Source organism: Salvelinus alpinus, chromosome 9 (assembly GCF_045679555.1).
Source record: "Salvelinus alpinus chromosome 9, SLU_Salpinus.1, whole genome shotgun sequence".
NCBI classification, from domain to species: domain Eukaryota; kingdom Metazoa; phylum Chordata; class Actinopteri; order Salmoniformes; family Salmonidae; genus Salvelinus; species Salvelinus alpinus.
The window spans coordinates 24,047,772-24,075,363 of record NC_092094.1 but is presented as its reverse complement, the minus strand read 5'-3'; the positions used below and the strand labels follow the sequence as shown (position 1 = coordinate 24,075,363).

The 27,592-nt window shown below is 43.5% G+C and overlaps 1 protein-coding gene across 3 annotated transcripts; it reads left to right on the top strand.

The window, feature by feature from the left end:
* The first annotated feature begins 210 nt into the window (after window positions 1–210).
* LOC139584517 (F-box only protein 31-like) lies at window positions 211–18,251 on the top strand. 3 transcript variants are annotated; one of them, XM_071416479.1, is made up of 10 exons: window positions 211–726; window positions 2,228–2,299; window positions 4,625–4,711; window positions 5,258–5,334; window positions 5,537–5,704; window positions 6,469–6,543; window positions 6,885–6,994; window positions 14,063–14,216; window positions 15,389–15,792; window positions 16,125–18,251. In XM_071416479.1, exons 1-10 carry the CDS (start codon window positions 306–308, stop codon window positions 16,345–16,347), a joined length of 1,791 nt encoding a protein of 596 aa, XP_071272580.1. In that variant the 5' UTR covers window positions 211–305; the 3' UTR covers window positions 16,348–18,251. The 3 variants fall into 3 exon arrangements, with proteins under 3 accessions (XP_071272580.1, XP_071272578.1, XP_071272579.1); XM_071416477.1 differs by lacking the exon at window positions 4,625–4,711 and having other exon boundaries at window positions 212–726; XM_071416478.1 differs by lacking the exons at window positions 211–726; window positions 2,228–2,299 and having other exon boundaries at window positions 4,086–5,068.
* Window positions 18,252–27,592: the final 9,341 nt, after the last annotated feature.

Below are 27,592 nucleotides of genomic sequence, written 5' to 3'. Positions count from 1 at the left end.
TAGCGCGTTTGACTCCTGACTAACACGTTTTTTTCCCGCATCTAGGTAAATTGTATTTAGACAGATATTACTACATTCCATCACGCAATTACAACGCATGTAAATGCATAGATATACAGTATACTGTATCCACGTTTATCTGGTTGAAACCTTGTTGACAATTCAATTGGAAGTCCCTACGTAGCTACGTCGACTTTGCGTCATAGGTTTCCGCCCAGGCACGCAAGGACGGGGGAGATAATCGAAACTGCAGCTAGTACAGTTGTTGTGGTGATGTAATGTTACCCTTTTGGTGACTACTACGGATGGCTGTGTGTGCCAGGCTCTGCGGAGTGGGTCAGTCGCGGAGGTGCAGGCGGCGACAGCGGCATAATCAACAGGACCAGGGAAGCGACTCCGACATGGACGATGAGGAAGGGGTGCGGATTGTGGGCAAGACACAAGCCGTCACTGGCGGCCCCGAAAACCCCTCGGCCGCGGCAGGGCCGAGTGTGGCCCATGAAGCCACTGCTGAATGTGGTCGTGCAAATGTCAGACTTTCGTATGGGCAAAGTGCAAGCACCGGACCACCGAACCCGCAGTCCCTGTTGGATCTGCCCCCAGAGCTTTTGGTGGGAATATTCTCCTCGCTGCCGGGCACAGAGCTTCCAAACCTTGAGCTCGTCTGCAAGACATTCAGGCAAATCCTCAACACGGAAACCATCTGGAGAAGGCGATGCACGGAGGGTAAATAATGCGGTGATCGCTCATCATTGCAGATATTCTTCTATCATGTCCTATGCAAAATGTGGCGTTTCATCAAACGGGAATTGACAGTAGCCTATATGATTTGGGACGTAGGTTAGTCTATAGGTTGGGCCAGGGAAGGGTCCGGGTATTGCGTTCTTGTTTTTGCAGTTTCTATTTATGTATTGTGCTTTGGTCCCGAGAGATTCAATGTAAGATTTTTCTCAAAGCTTTCTTATCGACCAGTCTACGGGCACCGAGAAGGAACTTTGTTGATTGTTGTTATGCAATGCACCGTTCCAATCTTTGCTTTGAACACACCATTATGAAAGACTACATTGCCTCAACTATCCTTGTCTTCTACAACCCTATCTTAATATCATAACCCATAGACATAAATTACTGTAAAAGGGTTCATGCAGCTCTACCTCCTGTCAACTATTCAAATCGGAGCCCGGAGATCCAGGGTATTGCTGGTTTTGACTTACCTTATAATTATTGCGCCCACCTGGTGTCCCAGGTCCAAATCAGTCCTTGATTAGAGGGGAAGAATGAATTGGCAGAGGAATTGGCTTCAAGGTCTAGATTTGAATTTGCCTGGTATATACCATGTATTGGATTTAGATTTCTTACTACATTCGTAGTATCCAATCCATTATTGGGTCAGTATTGCTTTTGAAATGTGGGATGTGCATATCTCATACAAAACTGGGGGGCTTGATCTGAATGTGTTTTAGCCCAGTGGTTCCCAAACTGTGGGTCGGCAGGATGGCCGCGGGGTCCCCCCACATTGTTTTCACTGCATACCTTAGAGAGCTGTTTTATAACTTGTCAGAAATGTACAGATCAACTAGCCCATGTCAGCCAACATTTTTTTATTTCTTTTTTTTAGCCCATATATATTGTTGTCATTTTTAATCACTCAAATATCACATGAATACACATTAGACATGCCAAAATGTATAGAATTGCAAGAAAATTAGTTTTAAAAGTGAACAGTTTGTGTCATGAACAGGGATGTTCCACAATGCTGGAAGGGGGGCCCCTGAGTTAAAAAGTTTGGGAACCCCTGCTTTAGCCAACGCTTGACTTTTATTGTCATGCCATCATGTATTGCACACCTGGTCACTAGATCTGTATGCACAATTAGCTTTGACCAAGGTACTGTCACAACCTACTTTGTCCTTCAGTGTCACATGTCTGTTTTATAGAGAATGATAGAGGCCTCCAGTGGCCAAAAGTCCATATTGGCATGGGCAGAGCTGTTGAGGGCTTCCACTATTTTAATGGAGGCAACTAGGTGGGACTTCCAACTTCATTGGCTGATCCCTCCTGGTGACCCTGTTGGAGTCATGTCCAACTGGGTCATCAGGAGGGATTAGCCAATTGTGAAGAAGTAAATTGACTACTTCAAAATGTAGTTGTCAATTTATATAATGGCATAGATACAAAGATGAGTCATCTATCTATCTCTATGGTCTGTCTCTACTCTCTCCCACAGAGTTTGGCATGAGGGAAGACCTGCGCAAGATAGAAGTGGCGGGTGTGTCCAGTCGGGAGCTCTATGCCAAATGTGAGTCTCTCTGTAAATCCCAACCCACTCCCTCGCCCCTACCAACTCGCTCGGAGGGTCCTTCATTGTACCATGTTGCTGACGAAACTCAGAGGGTGACTTCCAGAGAGTGGCGAGGGGATCAATAAACCCATAAACTTCGGGACACACTCCTGACTTGAATGATGCAATTCATGGTCCACGTTTAAATAATAAATCAAGTATGATATTCAAATGAACTAACCCCCCTGTTGATTTACAAGATTTAGACCTCAGTAACAGTTAAACATTTAATTTGGGAGGTATTTAACAGTGGAGGCTGCTGAGGGGAGGGTGACTCATAATAATGTCCGGAATGGAGTGAATGAAATGGTATCAAACACAGTTTCCATGGGTTTGATACCATTCCATTCACTCCATTCCAGCCATTACGCTCCATTCCAGCCTTTATTATACGCCCTCCTCCCCTCAGCAGCCTCTACTGGTATTTCATCTGTTACATGTGTCGCGTTGCGAAATCAGACAAACAAATTCAGGTGGCTTATAATTAGGAACACCTAGGGCTGTTGCGGTGACCGTATTACCACCACACCAACGGTCACGAGTCATGAAGGCAGGCAAATTCCAAGTGACCATTTAGTCAGGATAATTAGGCTTCTCCGAGCTCTGATGCTGCTGATGGTCATTAGTAGCTTACCAAACTTGCTTACTGCCTGGTCCTCGGCACTCTATTGTCCCTCGAATCACTCTGACATCAATGCAAATGTAATAGAAAATCTAATCAAACACTTCATGAGAGCCCATGAGCTCATCTTGCGCAACATTTCTATAGGCTATGAAATTGCGTGAGAAAACAGAGTGATGGCCTCTAAAAAGAGTAGGATCCCATCAGCTTTCTATAGGCTAGGCCTACAGGAGTATAGCCTACCTGGCTGGTATGAAAATTAACCATGTGAAAGCGTCCTCCATTCGCTATTTAAGTGCATAGATGACATGTATTTTTGCTGCCCCTGTTTCGAGACAGGTGCTTAATAATGGTCCATTCTAAATAAAAAATGTCACACATATTATTTAGTATATGTAAAGACAAGATTAAATCAAGAATAGTTTGATGGTGACAATATTAGCCTATCACTTTAGAAAGCATTAGAAAATGCTGTCATAATGCTGTGCTGATAAACATTTACAATACATGTTTAACAATACATGTTTAACTGATATGTTATCACTTGTGAAGGGGGAAGGGGGTGATTTGGGATTCAGCCACTCTAACTAAAAACATCCAAAATATATTATTGGGACCTTAAGTTTTTCCTGACCAGACCCTGTGACCTGACCTGGAAAAACTCTGGGCCATAGTTACAGACTACAATAGGCATCTTTTTCCACACTGACTAATTAAACCAAGTCACGCTAGGGTCACTTGTGCATTGAAGGTCCAGGAATAATACCACAAACTGTCACTTTCTGCAAACCATTGATGACTCTGTTTCCTCCTCCAAATTCCAGCATCTTGACTAGCCTCGAACTCATCTGGACAGGGGCTGCTGTTAAACACTTTCCAGTGGTTAGCACCCTTGGAGGGATATTCATGCCTTTTTGTAGCTGTATGGGTCATCTCAAGATGGCATGTGGGAAATTGCTCCTTGGGGTGGAGATGGTGCCTACTCAGCATCTATGTCATGACATGAACACTATCAGGGCTTTTACAGGCACACTTAACCAGCATGGCTACCACAGCATTCTGCAGCGATATGCCATCCCATCTGGCTTGCGCTTAGTGGGACTATCATTTGTTTTTCAACAGGACAATGACCCAACACACCTCCAGGCTGTGTAAGGGCTATTTGACCAAGAAGGATAGTGATGGAGTGCTGCATCAGATGACCTGGCCTCCACAATCACCCAACCTCAACCCAATTGAGATGGTTTGGGACGAGTTGGACCGCAGAGTGAAGGAAAAGCAGCCAACAAGTGCTCAGCATATGTGGGAACTCCTTCAAGACTGTTGGAAAAGCATTCCAGATGAAGCTGGTTGAGAGAATGCCAAGAGTGTGCAAAGCATCATCAAGGCAAAGGATGGCTACTTTGAAGAATCTCAAATAAAATATATTTTGATCTGTTTAACACTTTTTTTGGGGTTACTACATGATTCCATATGTGTTATTTCATAGTTTTGATGTGTTCACTATTATTCTACAATGTAGAAAATTGTTTTTTAAATTTTATGGAATGAGTAGGCGTGTCCAAACTTTTGACTGGTACTGTATGTATGTATTTGCATATTCACTCATCTACAAATGCATATTGATTAGTCTGCCCAGCTGTTCTGGTGTAACTGTCCAGGTGTGAGCCTTCAGGTTAAGTCTGGCCTCTTTATGAAGCTCCTACCGGACTATGAGCACATGAACTACAGGGACATGTACAAGCACTGTATATACTGCTGGACAGGCCTGACCTGACTGTCTCGACACGCGTGTGCTAGTGTGTGACTGACTCGCATACGGACTTGTTTTATGTTTTTGCAGCCGGTTGTGACATATACCATTTGTTTACTGACTGTGTGATGTGGTTTTGAAGTGAATGCACTTTGCTCCTTACCTTAACTGGGACATCTGACTACTAGAACTGGTACTGAAAAAAATCACTGTATGTGTGCATTTAGCATGCTAGTCAACATGGTTAGTGCTTGGTGACAGCTCCCTGTTCAATTTGTCTACATCATGCACTCTTTTGGAACAATGGAAACCATGCCCTTGATATAACTTCACGTGTCACCCGTCTTCTCATGTGAGTACAATAACAATGTGTCCCCTCTGCCATATCTGCTGTCCATGAGTTAAGGCCAGACCTCGACTATGGTGTGTTGAGTTGTCATCAGTTTCTCTATCCAAATTCTGTTATGTATTGCTGTGATACCCTGTGATTGAACTGTTCACCACTTAGTGTTTAACCCTTTGTTACACTGTTGTGTTGCAGTGCTGCACCCATACAGACACATCCTGGGTCTTTGGCAGCCTGACATAGGGCCGTACGGAGGGCTGCTCAACGTGGTGGTATGTAATCAGTACACACACACACACTATTGTGTTCCTTCTTTGTCACATTTTTTTTTAAATTGTCTTTTAAATTGTTCAGCCCCACCTGGTTGTAAAAATTAGTCTTTTCCCATCAAAACATTTTATTTGTGTTAGGTGGTGATCACTTTTTCCTTTTTTTCTCTCCCTTTACTTCTCTACTACACCCATCCCTCTCCAGGTTGATGGGCTATTCATCCTTGGCTGGATGTATCTGCCCCCCCACGACCCTCGGGTCGAGGATCCCATGAGGCGGCGGCCACTCTTCCGCATCCACATGTTGGAGAGCAACAAGGCAGCAGTGGAGTGTATGTATGGACACAAGGGCCCTCACAAGGGGGACGTCCAAGTGAGTCCATTTTCTTATTTTGAATGGGCGTAAAACCAACGTTGGTGATTTATTGTACAGCCACCTGCAGTTCTTTTTAGAGGGGCAATCTGCAGTTGGCAAAAATCTGAGGGATAGGCCTGGAGAAATGTAACCACTCTTAAATTCATGAGCTATTGATGCAAGGACAATATCCACAATATCAAAAATATGGTGTTAACCATATTTTTAGTCTATACTGTGTTTGTTTATGTTTACAAACATTTGAGTTAAACAAGCTGATATTTTGGGTTCTGATGGGGTTTGACAGTTGAACTAAGCTTGCGAGACATTTCTAGGTTCTATTTTAATCAATTGGTATATAATGTATAATTAATTTATAAGTAAAAAAATGGATGTAGCAACTGTGGATTGCCACTTTAATGTTTGCTCAGGAGTATCATTTGACTGATCTACTGACCTGGATGGCATTCTTTGAACCAGCAAGTCCCACCCAGTCAACTACTTTAAAATGTTGCATGTCTTTTGTCGCTATAGCTTTTCCAACTTTGTAGTGCCCATAAGAGGGACTGTTAGGTGAGACAGACAACACAAGGGATGACGTGGTGGAAACTGATTAATCGATAATAAGGGAAATAATGATGCGCTTATTGTGCTTAAATAGTCATAATCATCACTGATGTTATCCTTTTGTAATGTGTAAGCCGGTGCACTCACTGTGTGGTGAAGTAGTCCCCTGTCTTCCATGGTTTTGTAAAAGTTGGGATGTCTTTTCTTATTTCCAGACTGGGAAGAAGGACGAGTTCTCGACCAAATGCAACCAGACAGACCATCACCGCATGCCAGGGGGGAGGCAGGAGGTGAGGAGGAGAGAACGATCTCTTGTAACTTCGCAACAGTTTGTATATTGTTCTCACATGGCTGAGGCTACTCAGTATTTGTCTAATTAATTAATTAATCAATCACATATTTGTATAGCACTTTTTGCAAACACATTTAACCTCAAAGCTATCATACTGAAAGTGTTCCGATTGTCTAAATTTGTGTTGAATCAAATCATTCAGCAGATGGTAAATAATGCTCAAGCAGGCAAGAGTGCATTGTAACAGGATAGATACTGTGATGACAGTTGATTTCAATAGGGGATTGGGGCGAATCGGTAAGTGGGCATGACCGTGGGTTTTTGATGTTCTGTTGGCAGGAGTTCCGGACGTGGCTTGAGGAGGAGTGGGGGAGGACACTGGAGGACATCTTCCATGAGCACATGCAGGAGCTCATACTCATGAAGTTCATCTACACAAGCCAATACGAGTAGGTTTTCCTTATGACATAGTCCAGGGGTGTGCAGGTACTGTGGCCAGATCTCTTTCTCTCTCATATATGTGTGTGTGTGCGTGTGTGTGTACTACCGTTCAAAAGTTTGGGGTCACTTAGAAATGTCCTTGTTTTTTAAAGAAAAGCAACATGAAAAAGTCCACTAAAATCATATCAAATTGATCAGAAATACAGTGTAGACATTGTTAATGTTGTAAATGACTATTGTAGCTGGAAAAGGCTGATTTTTAATGGAATATCTACATAGGTGTACAGATGCCCATTATCAGCAACCATCACTCTTGTGTTCCGATGGCACGTTGTGTTAGCTAATCCAAGTTTATCATTTTAAAAGGCTAATTGATCATTAGAAAACACTTTTGCAATTATGTTAGCACAGCTGAAAACTGTTCTGATTTAAGAAGAAATAAAACGGACCTTCTTTAGACTAGTTGAGTATCTGGAGCATCAGCATTTGTGGGTTCGATTACAGGCTCAAAATGGCCAGAAACAAATAACTTTCTTCTGAAACTCATCAGTCTATTATTGTTCTGAGAAATGAAGGCTATTCCATGTGAGAAATTGCCAAGAAACTGAAGATGTTGTACAACGCTGTGTACTACTTCCTTCGCAGAACAGCGCAAACTGGCTCTAACCAAAATAGAAAGAGGAGTGGAAGGCCCAGGTGCACAACTGAGCAAGAGGACAAGTACATTAGAGTGTCTAGTTTGAGAAACAGACGCCTCACAAGTCCTCTACTGTCAGCTTCATTAAATAGTACCCGCAAAACACCAGTCTCAACGTCAACAGTGAAGAGGCAGTGCAGAGTTCCTTTGTCCAGTGTCTGTTTTCTTTTGCCCATCTTAATCTTTTATTTTTATTGGCCAGTCTGAGATATGTCTTTTTCTTTGCTTAAGAAATACATGTATGGTTGAAGAGAGGTTACTATTAGAGGTCTTCTCGGATCCTGAAATTGAGATCTGAACTGAATTGGATCTGTGAAATTCCCATCCAACACTGACAGGACCCTGTCATTTCTTTTAAAATCATTACCGATTCGGAACCGAGGTGGACCAGATCAGACCCAAAATATGTCCTAGATGAGGGAGAATCGGATCCAAATTGGGTTGGGTCTGTATCGGTCCCAAATGGACCTGAAATATAAAAAATTAAGCTTTATTGATGTGCAAGCCAGCAGAATTGTTTTGAATTGTCTGGCAGGCAGTGAACGTTTACATTTCACATGCATTTTCTGTTGTAGACCTATCTAAAATAATTTAGTTGTGGTCTACACTAGGAGATGGATCGGGGGTAAGGCCCTGCTTTAGACTAGTGTACTGTCCAGGAGGTGTACTTTTATATCAAGGTGCCTCACGCTACAGAAACAGGAGAAGGGTCCACGCCCTATGAGCCACTACTTACACTACAGCTTAGTATTTTATTAGCTTCCCCAATTATACCCTCTTCCTGGGGTCCAAACAGGAAACAAAACACAACAAATGAAATACTTAATATACACAACACTACTACTACATAATACAATGCAATATACAATACATATAAATAAAAATGTCTCTCTTCACAGTCCCCATCGTGCCATAAGGTGTTCTTCTATCTGGTTTTTGAATCTGGTTTTATTGCTAGCTTGAGTTAACTGAGGAGGCAGAGAGTTCCATGTAGTCTTGGCTCTATTTAATGCTGTGTGTTTCCCAGCCTCTGTTCTGGACCTGTCATAAATTACATCCCTAATTTAAAATGTAGACACAAGAAGAAGGGAAGGGGTGTGTGGCGAAGACTCTCCAGAATGCGCTCTCTGTCTTCTGCTAATTCGTGCGCATCATTGTGTGAATTCTTTGCCCTTTGTTTGTTAATGTTTTTTTTTTTTTGCTTCAGCACGCATAGAAGTACCTATCCTGTGTGCAAATGTAGGCCTATAAAAGTTCCTATCTGGGGATGACTGAGCCTAGTATTTCTGAGCTGCGGAACTTCTCAAAGTATTTTTTTCATCACCTCACACTGAAAGTCAACAGAGTGTTTTACATTCATTGCGAATGACAATAGTTCCTCACTGTATTTGAAAAATCACCCCAACCCCCTCCCCACTGGGCAAAAACTGTTTGAATCAACCCCAAAAAATCTACAGCGCATTTCGAAAGTATTCAGACCCCTTGACTTTTTCCACATTTTGTTACGTTACAGCCTTATTCTAAAATTGATTAAAATATGTTTTTCCCTCATCAATCTACACACAATAACCCATAATGTTAAAGTGAAAACAGGTTTTTAGAAATGTTTGCTACTTTATTAAGAATAAAAAAACAGATTCCTTATTTACATAAGTATTCAGACCCTTCGCTATTAGACTTGAAATTGAGCTCAGGTGCATCCTGTTTCTATTGATCATCCTTGAGATGTTTCTACAACTTGATTGGAGTCCAGCTTTGGTAAATTCAACTGATTGGACATGATTTGGAATGGCACACACCTGTGTGTGTATATAAAGTCCCACAGTTGACAGTGTATGTCAGAGCAAAAACCAAGTCATGAGGTTGAAGGAATTGTCCTTAGAGATCCGAGATATGATTGTGTCGAGGCACTGGGGAAGGGAAGGGTAACAAAACATTTCTGCAACATTGAAGGTCCCCAAGAACACAGAGTTCTTGGAGTGGTAGAGTGGCCAGACGGAAGCCACTCATCAATAAAAGGCACATGACAGCCCGCACATGACAGCCCGCTTGCACATTTGTGGCCTGCTGGAGGTCATTTTGCAGGGCTCTGGCAGTGCTCCTCCTTGCACAAAGGCGGGGGTAGTGGTCCTGCTGCTGGGTTGTTGCCCTCCTACGGCCTCCTCCACGTCTCCTGATGTACTGGCCTGTCTCCTGGTAGCGCCTCCATGCTCTGGACACTACGTTGACAGACACAGCAAACCTTCTTGCCACAGTTCGCATTGATGTGCCATCCTGGATGAGCTGCACTACCTGAGCCACTTGTGTGGGTTGTAGACTCCGTCTCATGCTACCACTAGAGTGAAAGCACCGCCAGCATTCAAAAGTGACCAAAACATCAGCCAGGAAGCATAGGAACTGAGAAGTGGTCTGTGGTCACCACCTGCAGAACCACTCCTTTATTGGGGGTGTCTTGCTAATTGCCTATAATTTCCACCTTTTGTCTATTCCATTTGCACAACAGCATGTGAAATTTATTGTCAATCAGTGTTGCTTCCTAAGTGGACAGTTTTTGATTTCACAGAAGTGTGATTGACTTGGAGTTACATTGTGTTGTTTAAGTGTTCCCTTTATTTTTTTGAGCAGTGTATTTTATATTTGAGATTCTTCATAGTAGCCACACTTTGCCAGCTTTGCACACTCTTGGCATTCCCTTAACCAGCTTCACCTGGAATGCTTTTCCAACAGTCTTGGAGGAGTTTGCTGAGCACTTGTTGGCTGCTTTTCCTTCCCTCTGCAGTCCAACTCATCCCAAACCATCTCAATTGGGTTGAGTTTGGGTGATTGTGGAGGCCAGGTCATCTGATGCAGCACTCCATCACTCGCCTTCTTGGTCAAATATCCCGTACACAGCCTGGAGGTCATTGTCCTGTTGAAAAACAAATGATAGTCGTACTAAGCGCAAACCAGATGGGATGGCGTATCACTGCAGAATGCTGTGGTAGCCATGCTGGTTAAGTGTGCCTTGAATTTGAAATATATCACTGACAGTGTCACCAGTAAAGCACCATCACACCACCACCTCTTATCTTTTGCAGCAGAGGTAACTCTGGGTCTTCCTTTCCTGTTGCGGTCCTCATGAGCCAGTTTCATCGTAGCGCTTGTTGGTTTTTGCGACTGCACTTAAAGAAACTTTCAAAGGTCTTGAAATTTTCCGGATTGACTGACCTTCATGTCTTAAAGTAATGATGGATAGTTGTTTCTCTTTGCTAATTTCAAATCAAATGCGCCGAATACAACAGGTGTAGACCTTACAGTAAAATGCTAACTTACAAGCCCTTAACCAACAATGCAGTTAAGAAAAATAAGTGTTAAGTAAAAAATAGATTAGTAAAAAAATAAATAATAATAAAGTAACAAATAATTAGAGCAGCAGTAAAATAATAATAGCGAGGCTATATTCAGGGGGTAGCGATACAGAGTCAATGTGCGGGGGGCACCGGTTAGTCGAGGTAATATCTGAGCTGTTCTTGCCATAATATGGACTTGGTCTTTTACCAAATAGTGCTATCATCTGTATACCACCCCTACTTTGTCACAGCACAACTGATTAGCTCAAACGCATTAAGAAGGAGAGAAATTCCACAAATTAACTTCTAACAAGGCACACCTGTTAATTGAAATGCATTCCAGGTGACTACCTCAAATCTGGTTGAGAGAATGCCAAGATTGTGCAAAACTGACTGTCATCAAGGCAAAGCGTGGCTACTTTAAAGAATTTTAAATATAAAATATATTTTAGATTTTATTATCACTTTTTTTGGTTACCATGTATGTTATTTCATAGTTTTCAGTGCTAGAGGCGTCAGTGCTAGACGCGTCACTACAGACCCTGGTTCGATCCGGGGTTGTATATCAACCGGTCGGGATCGGGAGTCTCTTAGGGCAGCGCACAATTGTCCCAGCATCGTCCAGCTTATGGGAGGGTTTGGCCTGGGTAGGCCGTCATTGTAAAATAAGAATTTGTTCTTAACTGACTTGCCTAGTTAAATAGAGTCTGGCGAGTCTGGCGCTGGCGAGTCTGTTGTGCGGCACACATGAGGTGATGAAGTTACACTTGAATGCAATTCAATACTAAAGTATAGTATACAGTTATACCATCTCCATAGACAAACATTTTCAGTAGAATGGCCTTACTGAAGAGCTCAGTGACTTTCAACGTGGCACCAAAATAGGATGCCACCTTTCCAACAAGTCAGTCCGTCAAATTTCTGCCCTGCTAAAGCTGCCCCCGTCAACTGTAAGTGCTATTATTGTGAAGTGGAAACATTTAGGAGCAATAACGGCTCATCCATGAAGTAGTAGGCCACACAAGCTCACAGCACGGGACCGCTGAAGCACGTAGCTCGTAAAAATCATCGGTTTTCGTTTGCAACACTCACTACCGAGTTCCAAACTGCCTCTGGAGGCAACGTCAGCACAATAACTGTTAGTCGGAAGCTTCATGAAATGGGTTTCCATGGCCGAACAGCCGCACACAAGCCTAAGATCACCATGCGCAATGCCAAGTGTCGGCTGGAGTGGTGTAAAACTCGCCGCCATTGGACTCTGGAGCAATGGAAACGCGTTCTCTGGAGTGATGAATCGTGCTTCACCATCTGGCCGTCTGACGGACTAATCTGGGTTTGGCGGATGCCAGGAGAATGCTACCTGCCCTAATGCATAGTGCAAACTGTAAAGTTTGGTGGAGGAGGAATAATGGTCTGAGGCTGTTTTTCACGGTTCGGGCTAGGCCCCTTAGTTCCAGTGAAGGGAAATCTTAACGCTACAGCATACAATGACATTCTAGACGAATCTGTGATTCCAACTTTGTGGCAACAGTTTGGGGAAGGCCCTTTCCTGTTTCAGCATTACAATGCCCCTGTGCACAAAGCGAGGTCCATACAGAAATGGTTTGTCAAGATCGGTGTGGAAGAACTTGACTGGCCTGCACAGAGCCCTGACCTCAACCCCATCAAACACCTTAGGGGTGAATTGGAACGCCGACTGCGAGCCAGGCCTAATCGCCCAACATCAGTGCCCGACCTCACTAATGCTCTTGAATGGAAGTAAGTCCCGGCCGCAATGTTCCAACATCTAGTGAAAAGCCTTCCAGAAGAGTGGAGGCTGTTATAGCAGCAAAGGGGGGAACAACTCCATATTAATACCAATGATTTTGGAATGAGATATTTGATGAGCAGGTGTCCACATACCTTTTGGTAATGTAGTGTATGACAATGAAAATCTGGATACCGCCCAAGCCAAGTGATGATATGGAAAACTGATTGGGTTTGCAAAAAGTAATCAATTTAAGGGCATTTAGACCTTTTTTCACCAAACTTTTCACCTAATTCCAATGACATGGTGACATTTGTTGTTGGTTGACAACTCAACCAAATGTAAATCCAAACTAGACGTTGAACTGACGTCTGTGCCCAGTTGGTCCTTCTCAATAAGCCTAAGTAACCACCGTGCTTCAGTGTGAATTAGCAACATATTGCTGATCCCATATCTCCAGTGGGAATGTCATAAAATAGGCTATCTGAACATTTACAGTTATGTCTGTTTTTAGCTCATTGGCGCGGGAAACGGTGAGGGCCCAGTTGAAACAATGTTGCAAGTTTGCTATAGCGAAAGCTCAATCCAGGCCAAGAGAGGTTGACAGGCAGAGGAGAGCACTTAATGCTTTTGACTGAACCAACCGCCATGCGTAGCAAATGTGATTTAAAGACGATATTTAAGCCTATTTTCATCAGGATGTTGTCTTCAAATATAATTTCAGATCTGGTCAATATTTCACATATTTTCCGACAAATCCGAGGTCCGTGGCCACCGAGCGTGATCCAACCCGGGATCCGAGGGTCAACTGCAGAATTTTGGATCCGACCTGTTCATATATCTGGTTGGTAATCGGGTTAACGTATATCCGTGAAGACCTCTAGTTAATATAGCTAAAACAAACTTCTAAACTTCTTCCACTAGAGGCACCATTGTATTTCCCTCCCCAAATGATAGCTTAAAACTTTTCTATTCCTTATGCGTAATTATTACAGTTTGTATATACTTTGGTTTTCTAGTAGGAGAATTTGAAAGTGTAGTAGTATTCATTGTGATGAAATATGTCATCCAACTGCCCCACACTCTAAAGTAAATGTTGTCTATCAGACCAGATTTTTTGTATATATTTAACTTTGACTGTATTTCACCGCTTCACTTAAGTAAAATGTTTTAAACTTCTTCCACCACCATAAAAATATTTTTTCAAAGAGCTGAAGAAAGTCGCACAATTTTTCGTCATGGAAAATTACCATCTAGTTGGCTTCATTAATGTTGATGATGCTGTAATGTTATTTTCTGACAGTAACTGCCTGACGTACCGGCGGATCTACCTCCCTCCACGACTGCCCTCTGATCTGTTGCAGCCGGGCCTGTTCAAAGGCACCTACGGCAGCCACGGCCTGGAGATCATCATGCTCAGCTTCCATGGGCCTCGCGCCAGGGCCACCAAGCTCACCGTGAGTCCCCCACCTCCACTGCACCCCGGCTGGGCTCCCACCCTGCCTGGCCCCTAATGTTTCCAAACCAACAGTTTTTGAAATGGAAAACCAAATCAAATGTTATTGGTCACATACACGTTTAGCAGATGTTATTGTGGGTGTAGTGAAATGCTTGTGTTTGTAGCTCCATCAGTGCAGTAATATCAAACAATACACACAAACCTAAAAGAATGGAATTAAGGGATTTATAAATATTAGGATGAGCAATGTCGGAGTGGCATAGACTAAAATACAGTAGAATAGAATACAGTATATACATATGAGATGAGTAAAGATTTCTTTTTTTAAACATTATTAAAGTGACTAGTGTTCCATTATTAAATTGACCAGTGATTTAAAGTCTATGTATATAGGGCAGCACCTTCTAAGGTGCTGAGTTACGTAACCGGTTGGAAGCCACCTAGTGATGGCTATTTAACAGTCTGATGGCCTTGAGATAGAAGCTGTTTTTCAGTCTCTCGATCCCAACTTTGATGCACCTGTACTGACCTCGCCTTCTGGATGATAGTGGGGTGAACAGGCAGTGGCTCAGGTGGTTGTTGTCTTTGATCTTTTTGGCCTTCCTGTGACATCGGGTCCTGTAGGGAAGGTCAAATCAAGTTAAAGGTAGTTTGCCGCCGGTGATGCATCGAACAAACCACACCACCCTCTGGAGAGCCCTGCGGTTGCTGTACCAGGCAGTGATGCCCGACAGATGCTGACAATTGTGCATCTGTAAAAGTTTGTCAGGGTTTTGGGTGACAAGCCAAATTTCTTCAGCCGCCTTCAGCCTCCTGTGAATAGAGAATTTCAGTTTGTCTGTGATGTGTACGCCGAGGAACTTAACTTTCCACCTTCTCCACTGCTGTCCCTTCGATGGATAGGGAGGTGCTCCCTCTGCTGTTTCCTGAAGTCCCCGATCAGCTCCTTTGTTTTGTCGACATTGAGTGAGAGGTTATTTTCCTGGCACCACACTCCCAGGGCCCTCACCTCCTCCCTGTAGGCTGTCTCATCATTGTTGGTAATCAGGCCTACTACTGTTGTGTCATGAAAACAAACGTCCTTATTACCGATGTTTGGGTAGTACCTCTTCCATTTCAAAACGTTTTCCCCCTACTGAACATGCCCCTGTCCTTTCTCCTCCCTCCCAGGGGGACCCCAACGTTCCAGCAGGCCAGCTAACGCTCGATGTGGACCTGAATCGGCCTGTGCACCTTCCGGACCTGGAGCACCAGCGCAGCGTGGAGGAGCTGTCTCGCCTGGTGCTGGGGGTGCATGAGGAGGCGCAGCAGGAGGCGCAGAGCCCAGATGTGGCCCCCCAGGGGGTTGCTGCTGGAGAGGGGGCTGTGGCCCCCCAGGGGGCTGCTGCTGCAAAGGGGGCTGTGGATGGTGGCGGGGCAGAGGGTCTGGAGTTGGCTATGGAAGCCCAATCAGAGAGCCCCCAGCCTGGGCCCAGTAGCAGCAGCAGCAGTGCTACCTCGGAGGCCCAGCCCTTTGTCCTGCCTCTGGGGGTCATGGCCCGCAACGAGGTGTACCCCCGTACCTGCAAGATGTGGTGAGTCATCTATCTCACACGTGTTCAAGTTGTTTTGCACATGTCCTCGTATAGCCAAGAGTGCCTGTCAAATGTAGCTGCATAGCAGAGTGAGAAGAGATACTCACACATGTATGTACACTTGTAATAGAATATAATGGTAATTTATCAGACTCCTTCATCCAAATGGACTTAAAGTTAATGCATGTATTCAGTATATGTGGCCCATGTGGGAGTCAGACCCACACAACTCAAGTGTTACAAGCACAACCCTCCGGCCATCTGAAACATTGGATCGCAACATGTAGGCTACGCAACAGGATATCTTGATAGATTTTCTTCATCGATTTCAGTTTCTACGGGACAGGCCTGATTGCCGGCCACGGCTTCACGAGCCCGGAGCGCACGCCTGGCCTCTTTATCCTGTTTGACGAGGACCGCTTCGGCTTCATCTGGTTGGAGCTCAAGTCGTTCAGCCTATACAGCCGCCTGACCGACCAGCTGGCCCACGCCTATGCCCCCAACATGGAGCGGTTTGAGGCTATGCTGCGCAACATGCAGTCCTGGACATCCTGATGGGGCAGACCCACACGTCTCATACAAACACGTTTACTTAGGCCCATACACACACCCCGATGTGTTGACTGCACCTGGAATAGCTCTAGGCCCCTAGTTTGTAAACTAAAAGTAATGCCCATAGTTTTTTCCTGATTAGGTCATGTGGTTAGGAAAAACTCTGGGCCCTAATTATCACTTATGTATGTATATTTTCCCTCTATAGACCCCGAAAACACAACATGATATTTACCCTCACCTATCCCTGTAGAATCACTACTGTATGCACACACAGCTTTACAACCCAACCACCTCGACACCGTCCCACACATTTCTGGACCTGGACAGAAACAACCTTTAGCCCCCCTACCCCCTAGGCACCTAAAAGTCCACCTAGCCTATCGGAGGGAAATGTGGAGATAGTACCATATCGCTTATTATCTAATCATCTCTCTCTGTCCAATGTTTCCCCTCTGCTTACCTCCACGTGACCTCAGTATCTCTACTGCTGAGGCATGTCCACAGGTCATATGATATGACACTAAGGCTGTGTTTACACAGGCAGCCCTATTCTGATATTTTTTCCACTAATTAGTCTTTTGACCAATTTGATCTTTTCACATCAGATCTTTTTCACAGCTGATCTGACTGGTCAAAATACCAATTAGTAGCTGCCTGTGTAAACCCAGCCAAAGGCTTTCTCAAAAGCTTCTTATTTATTTTTAAACCAAAGAAGAGGATTTGATGACGTTTCATCCCACAAACTCTGGAACAAAGTATCCGTGCCTCTGACTGCATTTTTAGCCAAATTCTTTTGCTTTCTTCCCCTCATTGATCTTTGGACAACTCAGATCAGCTTTGAAAAAGATCTGATGTGATTGGTCAAAAGACCAATTATTGAAAACAAATCAGAATTGGGCTCCCTGTGTAAATGCAGCCCATGAGTTCTAACTATACCATGTCTGCATTGCCTAGGGATTTCCTATTCATTCTACTAAAGCTATTATTGTGTAACTATTTGAATGCCTCATGTTTGGATGCATGCAGCATTTAATTTGTTTAATGCCACCTATCTCTAATTATCTTATTCACAATCCGATTAAACACTTTTGGTTTGCTGTATATTGCTTATAGTTTGGTGCACAGATGGCATTATGGAATTGGAAAAGACTGCATCTCAGGCACTTTCACTCTTTTTGTCACTCGGTCAAGGAAAATATACTGTAACTATGTTAATATTACACAATTGGGCATGTGCATATCAGAAATTATTACTTTTTATTTGCAAAATACTTCTGATGGATTGTATGTAGTAAAATGGAAATGTTGAATGAATGGAGATTTGAAAATTGCGTGTTTGGTACAAGCTTATGCTGTACTGTAGCTGTATCAGCCATTCTTAGTTGGACTGATAGCATTGTCCTTTGGATGCTTTTAATAATAGGGTGTTATAAAGATATTGCAACATCCTCTTTAATAATGACCGTTTGCAAAACATTGCACAACACAAAATGTAATTCAAGGTACTCTCATACTTTACATTATTTACATTGTGAAAAATGTGTGTTTGTCTCGCATTAGGCAACAGTGGTGCCCAGGGGGTCTCCTATTGCAAGTTAACTTTTCTAGGCAGGTCAGTGGATGGTTGTCTCTCAACTCTCTACTCCTCTATGGGTCCCTTTCCTTGACTCCTTTCCTTCATGACCACAAATGGACCAGGAGGGTTTTTCCACCATATGGCTTTCACCAGTCTTGTCCTGTCACCTGACATGTCAGTGATCATGGAGGGCAGGACATAAGGAAAAGAAGCTAGTGGGCAGTATTGAGACTCCCTATCTCATGGGAGGCTTCATTCAAAGCAGTACTTTTGTATTAGACTACAGCTTTACTAACATTAGCAAAAAACTAACTCTATAGAGAGTAAATAAGTAATATATATTAATGAAAGGAAACTATTTAATAAGTGTTTTGATGTTTTTATTTTTGGGACAACTGTAGACATTTTTTAATCATTGCTTGTTGATTTGTGTTTTGTAAGCAAGCACATCGCTCATCTGTTTGTAAGTAATGCTTCTGTACACCGCTGTTTAAATGAATCACATTTGTAAATTGAGTCTTGCGCTTTGTAAATTGCCAATCCCAGTGGCACGACTGGAAACTGTTTGACCTGTTGAACTGCTCTTAATCTGATTTCAGGGAGCTTTGCAGCCTACGGCTCTTTCTCTTCTCAATAAAAAAAAAAAAGAAACAACACATTTCTACTCTGTTTTTCCTCTCTTTTTCCACGCAATAATGCTGAAATTTTCCATTTAAAATAAGCGCACACATTTGATCATTCTGCCTCTTGGATCTAAAAGCACTTTCTAAAGTGTTAGTGCAATCTGGGACATCCCTACCTTAAACCTTGACCTTAACCCTTACCCTTGACTTGGGCTCCTGTTCCTCTTATAGAATATTAGCTCAAAGTATTGTGGAGCTCCTGCACCGAAATACACTGCTCAAAAAAATAAAGGGAACACTAAAATAACACATCCTAGATCTGATTGAATGAAATATTCTTATTAAATACTTTTTTCTTTACATAGTTGAATGTGCTGACAACAAAATCACACAAAAATGATCAATGGAAATCAAATTTATCAACCCATGGAGGTCTGGATTTGGAGTCACACTCAAAATTAAAGTTGAAAACCACACTACAGGCTGATCCAACTTTGATGTAATGTCTGTAAAACAAGTCAAAATGAGGCTCAGTAGTGTGTGTGGCCTCCACGTGCCTGTATGACATTTACATTTACATTTAAGTCATTTAGCAGACGCTCTTATCCAGAGCGACTTACAAATTGGTGCATTCACCTTATGATATCCAGTGGAACAACCACTTTACAATAGTGCATCTAACTCTTTTAAGGGGGGGGGGGGTTAGAAGGATTACTTTATCCTATCCTAGGTATTCCTTAAAGAGGTGGGGTTTCAGGTGTCTCCGGAAGGTGGTGATTGACTCCGCTGACCTGGCGTCGTGAGGGAGTTTGTTCCACCATTGGGGTGCCAGAGCAGCGAACAGTTTTGACTGGGCTGAGCGGGAACTGTACTTCCTCAGAGGTAGGGAGGCGAGCAGGCCAGAGGTGGATGAACGCAGTGCCCTTGTTTGGGTGTAGGGCCTGATCAGAGCCTGAAGGTACGGAGGTGCCGTTCCCCTCACAGCTCCGTAGGCAAGCACCATGGTCTTGTAGCGGATGCGAGCTTCAACTGGAAGCCAGTGGAGAGAGCGGAGGAGCGGGGTGACGTGAGAGAACTTGGGAAAGTTGAACACCAGACGGGCTGCGGCGTTCTGGATGAGTTGTAGGGGTTTAATGGCACAGGCAGGGAGCCCAGCCAACAGCGAGTTGCAGTAATCTAGACGGGAGATGACAAGTGCCTGGATTAGGACCTGCGCCGCTTCCTGCGTGAGGCAGGGTCGTACTCTGCGAATGTTGTAGAGCATGAACCTACAGGAACGGGCCACCGCCTTGATGTTAGTTGAGAACGACAGGGTGTTGTCCAGGATCACGCCAAGGTTCTTAGCACTCTGGGAGGAGGACACAATGGAGTTGTCAACCGTGATGGCGAGATCATGGAACGGGCAGTCCTTCCCCGGGAGGAAGAGCAGCTCCGTCTTGCCGAGGTTCAGCTTGAGGTGGTGATCCGTCATCCACACTGATATGTCTGCCAGACATGCAGAGATGCGATTCACCACCTGGTTATCAGAGGGGGGATAACCATTATGACCTCCCTACAACGCCTGGGCATGCTCCTGATGAGGTGGCGGCTGGTCTCCTGAGGGATCTCCTCCCAGACCTGGACTAAAGCATCCGCCAACTCCTGGACAGTCTGTGGTGCAACGTGGCGTTGGTGGATGGAGCGAGACATGATGTCCCAGATGTGCTCAATTGGATTCAGGTCTGGGGAACGGGCGGGCCAGTCCATAGCATCAATGCCTTCCTCTTGCAGGAACTGCTGACACACTCCAGCCACATGAGGTCTAGCATTGTCTTGCATTAGGAGGAACCCAGGGCCAACCGCACCAGCATATGGTCTCACAAGGGGTCTGAGGATCTCATCTCGGTACCTAATGGCAGTCAGGCTACCTCTGGCGAGCACATGGAGGGGCTGTGCGGCCCCCCAAAGAAATGCCATCCCACACCATGACTGACCCACCGCCAAACCGGTCATGCTAGAGGATGTTGCAGGCAGCAGAACGTTCTCCACGGCGTCTCCAGACTGTCACGTCTGTCACATGTGCTCAGTGTGAACCTGCTTTCATCTGTGAAGAGCACAGGGCGCTAGTGGCGAATTTGCCAATCTTGGTGTTCTCTGGCAAATGCCAAACGTCCTGCACGGTGTTGGGCTGTAAGCACAACCCCCACCTGTGGACGTCGGGCCCTCATACCACCCTCATGGAGTCTGTTTCTGACCGTTTGAGCAGACACATGCACATTTGTGGCCTGCTGGAGGTCATTTTGCAGGGCTCTGGCAGTGCTCCTCCTTGCACAAAGGCGGAGGTAGCGGTCCTGCTGCTGGGTTGTTGCCCTCCTACGGCCTCCTCCACGTCTCCTGATGTACTGGCCTGTCTCCTGGTAGCGCCTCCATGCTCTGGACACTACGCTGGCAGACACAGCAAACCTTCTTGCCACAGCTCGCATTGATGTGCCATCCTGGATGAGCTGCACTACCTGAGCCACTTGTGTGGGTTGTAGACTCCGTCTCATGCTACCACTAGAGTGAAAGCACCGCCAGCATTCAAAAGTGACCAAAACATCAGCCAGGAAGCATAGGAACTGAGAAGTGGTCTGTGGTCACCACCTGCAGAACCACTCCTTTATTGGGGGTGTCTTGCTAATTGCCTATAATTTCCACCTGTTGTCTATTCCATTTGCACAACAGCATGTGAAATTTATTGTCAATCAGTGTTGCTTCCTAAGTGGACAGTTTGATTTCACATAAGTGTGATTGACTTGGAGTTACATTGTGTTGTTTAAGTGTTCCCTTTATTTTTTTGAGCTGTGTATAAAGCCAACATGAGTACCGTAACTTATCAGTCCAAGTCAAGTACTGCCCTTACTAACCTTAACCATTATAAATGTCAACTTCAACGGGGTGAGACGTCCCAAGGATTCCGGATAGCATTCTAAAGCCTGTCGCATGCTTACCAGTCAAAACAGTTTGCGCATATATTATGGCAAAATTTTGTGACGTTTTTGTTCGTTTTGGTGTCCGGTAGTTTTATTTTTTCGGCTGTTCACGTAAACAACATTTTTACCTGAGGGAAGCCGAAGTTATGCCCCCTCGTCTGTAGTTTGTCAACAGTACTAGGTCTGTCTACTCCTAGTACACGTGGGAACTATGGACAGGATTCTTCGAGGAAGTGTTTGTCATTAAATGCAAGACAAGTTTTCATGCAATTTTTTTCACTTGAAATACTGCACCAAACATCTTAGTTAAAAGAGTGTCTGAGACCTTGGCAAAAACATAAAATAAATGACAGATTTCTTTATTTATCTTAGATTAATTTAGACTATTTTGAGGAAGTGTATACTGGCTATGTTGCTATGGCATATCAAGAGGGATAAACAGTAATACACTACCATTCAAACGTTTGGGGTCGCTTAGGAATGTCCTTGTTTTCGAAAGAAAAGCAATTTTTTTTGTCCATTAAAATAACATCAAATTGATGATCAGAAATACAGTGTAGACATTGTTAATGTTGTAAATGACTATTGTAGCTGGAAATGGCAGATTTTTTTATATGGAATATCTACATAAAACCCTTTTGCAATTATGTTAGCACAGCTGAAAACATTTGTCCTGTTTAAAGAAGCAATTAAACTGGCTTTCTTTAGACTAGTTGAGTATCTGGAGCATCAGCATTTGTGGGTTTGATTACAGGCTCAAAATGGCCAGAAACAAAGAACTTTCTTCTGAAACTCGTCAGTCTATTCTTGTTCTGAGAAATGCATGATGTTATTTTAATGGGCAAAAAAGTTGCTTTTCTTCCAAAAACAAGGACATTTTTTGTGACCCCAAACTTTTGAATGTTAGTGTATATTGTAGCTTTTTTCTAGTTTTTCAAGTGAAGGTATTTTAAGGGAGTTTGCAAGCACAGAAGTACCCATGCCAAATAGCCAAATGGTTTTGGGAATGGCCAGTAAAAGTTGACATTGATCCACTTAGGCAAAAATGACAATGTCTGAGTTGAATTCAACAAGAGAAAATATGCTAAATGTAGAGTTGAAAATAAAGAGAAGGGAGAGCCAGAAAAGTAATGTTTGGGAAAGATTTTAAGTGTTAAAAGACGATGATAGCAGTGCCTATGTTATGTGTGATTGTGAGGCGCTATACAAATTAGACAGTCACAAGAAGGGGACTTCCAATAGGCCTATGGTACGTCAAGAGAGCTGTACCCTGCTGTTTAGATGGGTTAAATGGAAACTTAAATCTGGTCACTGACTGTAGGTCTATAACCTCCTCAGTGGAGGCTGGTGGGAGGAGCTATAGGAGGGGCTCATTGTAATGGCTTGAATGGAATAAATAGAACGGAGTCAAATGTGGTTTCCATATGTATGAGTTTTATACCGTCCCAAAAATTCCATTCCAGGCATTACTATAGCTCCTCCCACCAGCCTCCTCTCTCACGTAATATTAAAGACTAACTCATGCATAATTAAGTATTTCTTGCAGTAAAAGTACACACCAAATGTACATTTTGACTCGGGAACAGGAGTAGAGAGATTCATTTCTTTCAGCATCTTGAAAGAATGTTAATGAACATTTAGGGACCATCTGTAGAGGTGCTATTATATCAGCATCATAAAAGCTGATCGTATTTCAACCACTTTAAATATGCATCCAAGCCAAACTGAAATCTTATCAGAAACATGTTGGGTAGTTTTCACAGCTTTCTATTTCCTTACAACTGCTTTTTGAAAAAAATTTGCTCAGAAAATCTGATCCATTAGTTTATTTATTTATTTTTCATAGCATTTTCTTCCGGGTCCAGAAACTTCTTTGCTCCGCTTACAAAGCAAAGAAAATTTTACTGATGTTCTATAATTTATGACATTATTCTGGTGAGAAAGGGTTTATTTAGTCCTCTAGGGCAACATATAATGACAGAAGATAAGCTGCATGTATCCTATAGACAAGGTGAAAAACTAATAGCCTACCAAAATGTTGGAAACTATAAGCAAAATCTTATCTAAATTGGGCCCCAAACAATCCTGCACCCCCGTCAAAAAATAGTTCTGCCGTCTGACTGTAGCCTACAGGGTATTTTTTATATTTGCGGGTCAGGGTCGGGTGCGGGTGTCAGATGTTCACTTCATCACCGTAGGCCAGATCCCGACCTGAGTTAAGCGTGTGTAAATGGAACGTAATATTTTTATGCACTTTTCTCTCTATGCGTATTCTGACCTTGAATTTAAGCATGAGAATAATGCTATTCACCTGCTATTTGTTTTGGGTGGATATTGAATAAATGTCTACAGATATGTGTCTACAGATATGCTGTATTCTGACTTTGACATATAACGTTATCCCAAATAATTCCAATAGTGTGCAACTGCAGCCCGCAATTCGGGGGCGTTCCTGCATGTGGACATTCCTTTTCATGCTTGTGTGACACTTTTGAATGTGGTTCAATAGGGAAATAAAAATATCTGAGTTTTATTGCCCCAGCCTGCTGTGTACCGGAGTCCTCTTTGCTAACTAGCAGGAGCGACATGAGTAGACAGTGTCCTTTGCTCCCGCCTGCCCTCACCGTCATTAACAGAACTGCGGGAAAACAGTGCACGACAGGCAGGTCGAAGGACATTGTCTACTAGGATTGCAGGCGGGAGGCTTGGGCGACATCATGTGCTAACTTGCAAGTTAGCGACACTGTGTACTAGCTTGATAGTTAGCGAGACCATTTGCTAGCTTGCGAAGGACACTGTCTACCGGTGTAGCCCCCGCCTACAGCTAGCTACTCCTGTACACAGCAGGTGGGGACAACACCGTATGCTAGCTAGCTTGCTATTTAGTTATCTAGCATACGGTGTCGCCTCCCACCTCCTTTGTATCGGAGTCCTCCTTAAGACTAGCTGGCTAAGCTAGCACACAGTGTTTTTTGCTCCCAACCAAAACAGTGCATGACAGGTGGGGACGAAGGACACTACCAGTGTGTACTAGCTATTGCTAGCTATCATTTTCACACCCCGCCTCTTCTGTGGGGTTTATCGGTGGTTGGCATCCAACGTTATAGTGCATTACCACCATCTACTGCACTAGAAGGCCCCTGCCTCCTACCTATGTACTGGCACCATAGCTTAAAAATGTACCAATAAAAGTATAAAGAGGGGTTCCTGCAGATGCAGGAATGCCCACATGCAGGAATGCCTCGAATTGCAGGCTGCAGTTGCACCCTTCTCAATAACTCCACCTCCTTGCAAATATAAATGCACTTGTTTAATGATACAGTATCTATGCTGCAATAGTCTATGTGCCAGGGGGCTAGGGTCAGTCTGTCCTATTTGGTGAAATTCTCCTGTTTTATCTGGTGTCCTGTGTTTATTTTTATTTATTTTATTTCACCTTTATTTAACCAGGTACGCTAGTTGAGAACAAGTTCTCATTTGCAACTGCGACCTGGCCAAGATAAAGCATAGCAATTCGACACATACAACAACACAGTTACACATGGAAAAAACAAAACATAGTCAATAATACAGTAGAACAAAAGAAAACAAAAAGTCTATATACAGTGCATAGGCGGAAATCCCAGGGGGGACGGGGGGGGGACACGACCCCCCATCCTGGGAAAAATATGATTTGTCCCCCCCAATATATCACTGTAAACATAACTATGTAATTTCAATAATATTAATAATACGCAATGAAAGCACTTATGCTGATTACAGACACTTAATAGCGCGTTTTTAAGTTTCAAAAGATTGCGACCCCCGCCCTTTGCCTCACAATGGTTTGATCCACTGCCAGTTCCTTAGCTGACAAGGTAACAGAGGGTTCGTATCTACTGTGTGAAAGGCACTCAATGCACGTAACTGACGTGAGGTTTATCTAGTCAAACGGCCATAGCAATGTTTTTTTTTTATGTTGGCAGGGTTCACACACACACTAGCTGAATTTGCAGAGCTAGCACGCAAACTAAAGCAAACATTAACCATCAAGCTAGCTAGTACCTATTCCATTTATGTGGCGTCGTCAAAGATGGAATCTTTGCTATCGTCAGTTTATTCCAAGATCAGCATGCAGCTATAGTGCTTCAAAGTCCCTGTGATAAGGTTAGCGATAAACTGAAGTCCAAACTGAACAGAACTACACACTCTTCTACCATTGTCTTAAATATATTTAATGGTCTCGTTGCAAAAGCTAAATTGTCGCTAGTGAACTTTTTTAATTTTATTTCACCTTTATTTAACCAGGTAGCAAAGATTATAGCAAATACCACAGAAACGGAATTGGTGCTCGCTAGCTTTGCAAATTCAGCTATTGTTGGAAGCCAGCCAATATGAAACAAACTATATTAACATTACGAAAGGTTGCAACATATGTTGTGTAAATGGTGAACTCATACAGCTGTCAACTCTTGTCACTGCAATCCGTTTCACATTTGCTAGCTACCTTTTAGATCGAAGCACATATAGAATGATAGAAGATAAGATGATAGAAGCCCATCTCCTACTGTAAATAACCTACACACTGTGTGTGTGTAGCCAGCCAGGTAGAAAAATGGCAGAAAAAAGACGGACATCAGAGTATTTTTCAGTACACCAAAACGCAAAGTAAGAACCCTAGTAGCCTAATATCTCAAAGACTAGTTGATAAAATGTTCATAAGAAAGAAGTGAAATGCTAATGGGAATGTTTCACAATGATGTCATTAGGCAGAGCAGGCAACAGATGACACATAGACAGCAGAGTTGGGGACAGATATGCAGGGACAGACTGGCAGAGACAGGGAGTCTCAGGTAAGTTTGTTGAGTCTTTGTTTGGCAACATTATGAAAGGTTCTCAATTTTTTGTTGTTGTTGTAAAATAGTCCATCAATAAAAGGAGTGTTGTGTTTTCACTGTTGTCAAGGGTTTTCAAGCCAGCCATCTTTTGGCCAAAGAGCAGATGCTGCCTTCATTAGTGCAGGATTTAGGAACTGGAGAAAAGCCATTGAAAAATTCACAGCACATCAAAACTGCCAAGCCCACCGCCACTTTGTAACTGTAACAGCACACCAGCTAAATCCAATCAGTGTCCAGTTATCCAGCGCGTGGGGTAAACAGCAGGAGGACGCAAGGCATTGATTGATGAAAATTGTTAGTTTGTGCGGCAAGTAGTAAGACAGGGACAAGCCTTTAAAGGCCACACGGATGACAGTGGGAATTTATACCAGCTTTTGAAACTTAGGGCAGAAGAGGATGATCCCATTTTACTGAAGTGGTTAACAGAGCGTACCACAATGTACACAGGCCCCAAAGCACGGAATGAAATTCTGAACATCATGGCCAATACAGTCATTCGAGGCATTGCAGCTGAGATTAGGTCTCTTCCGATTGTACAATTTTCAGTAATTGTTGATGGTACTCAAGATGTCTCTGGTGCTGAACAGGAGTGTCTGTCTGCGTTATGTTGACCATGGCCTTGTCCCTCACGAGGAGTTTATTGGGCTATACAGGGTGTCGGAGACAACATGCGAGGGCATTGCGAAAGTGGCAACTGATGTGTTGTTGAGGCTCAATTTGCCCATAATCTGGTTTACGTGGGCAGAGTTATGATGGTGCCTCAAACATGGCAGGAAAATACACAGGTGCACAGGCAATTGTGAGGAGTCAGCAGCCATTAGCTCTCTATGTGCATTGTGGAGCACACTGTGTAAATCTGATTACACAGGCTGGCTGCTCAGCCTCCCCACTGATCCGGGATTCCCTTTCTTGGGTCCATCAGTTAGGTGTCCTCTATGGCCAGTCAGGAAAGTTTAAGAGCATGTTTGAATCAACTTTGTGATGGTTTTCAATGGAGATTATTTTAGACGAGATCACACCATGTTCATTGTATTTATGAAAACTGCACCCATACAGTGTACAGTACCATTGCCACCTACTGGCCTTTCTTGGTATTGCTCGTTGTAAGTACAAATACCTGCATACATACTGGACTTATAAGGAACACTGCTATAACTATTATTAGTAGTAGTATTATAATGATTTAAACATTTGAACAAGTTGGGACAACCCTTCAGT

Excerpts from the sequence above, each read along its gene's own strand:
- LOC139584517 (XM_071416479.1), top strand. The coding sequence starts at position 306 with ATGGCTGTGTGTGCCAGGCTCTGCGGAGTGGGTCAGTCGCGGAGGTGC. Across the intron at positions 5,705-6,468 it reads CTCACAAGGGGGACGTCCAA|ACTGGGAAGAAGGACGAGTT; the intron begins GTGAGTCCATTT and ends TCTTATTTCCAG. Across the intron at positions 6,995-14,062 it reads ATCTACACAAGCCAATACGA|TAACTGCCTGACGTACCGGC; the intron begins GTAGGTTTTCCT and ends ATTTTCTGACAG.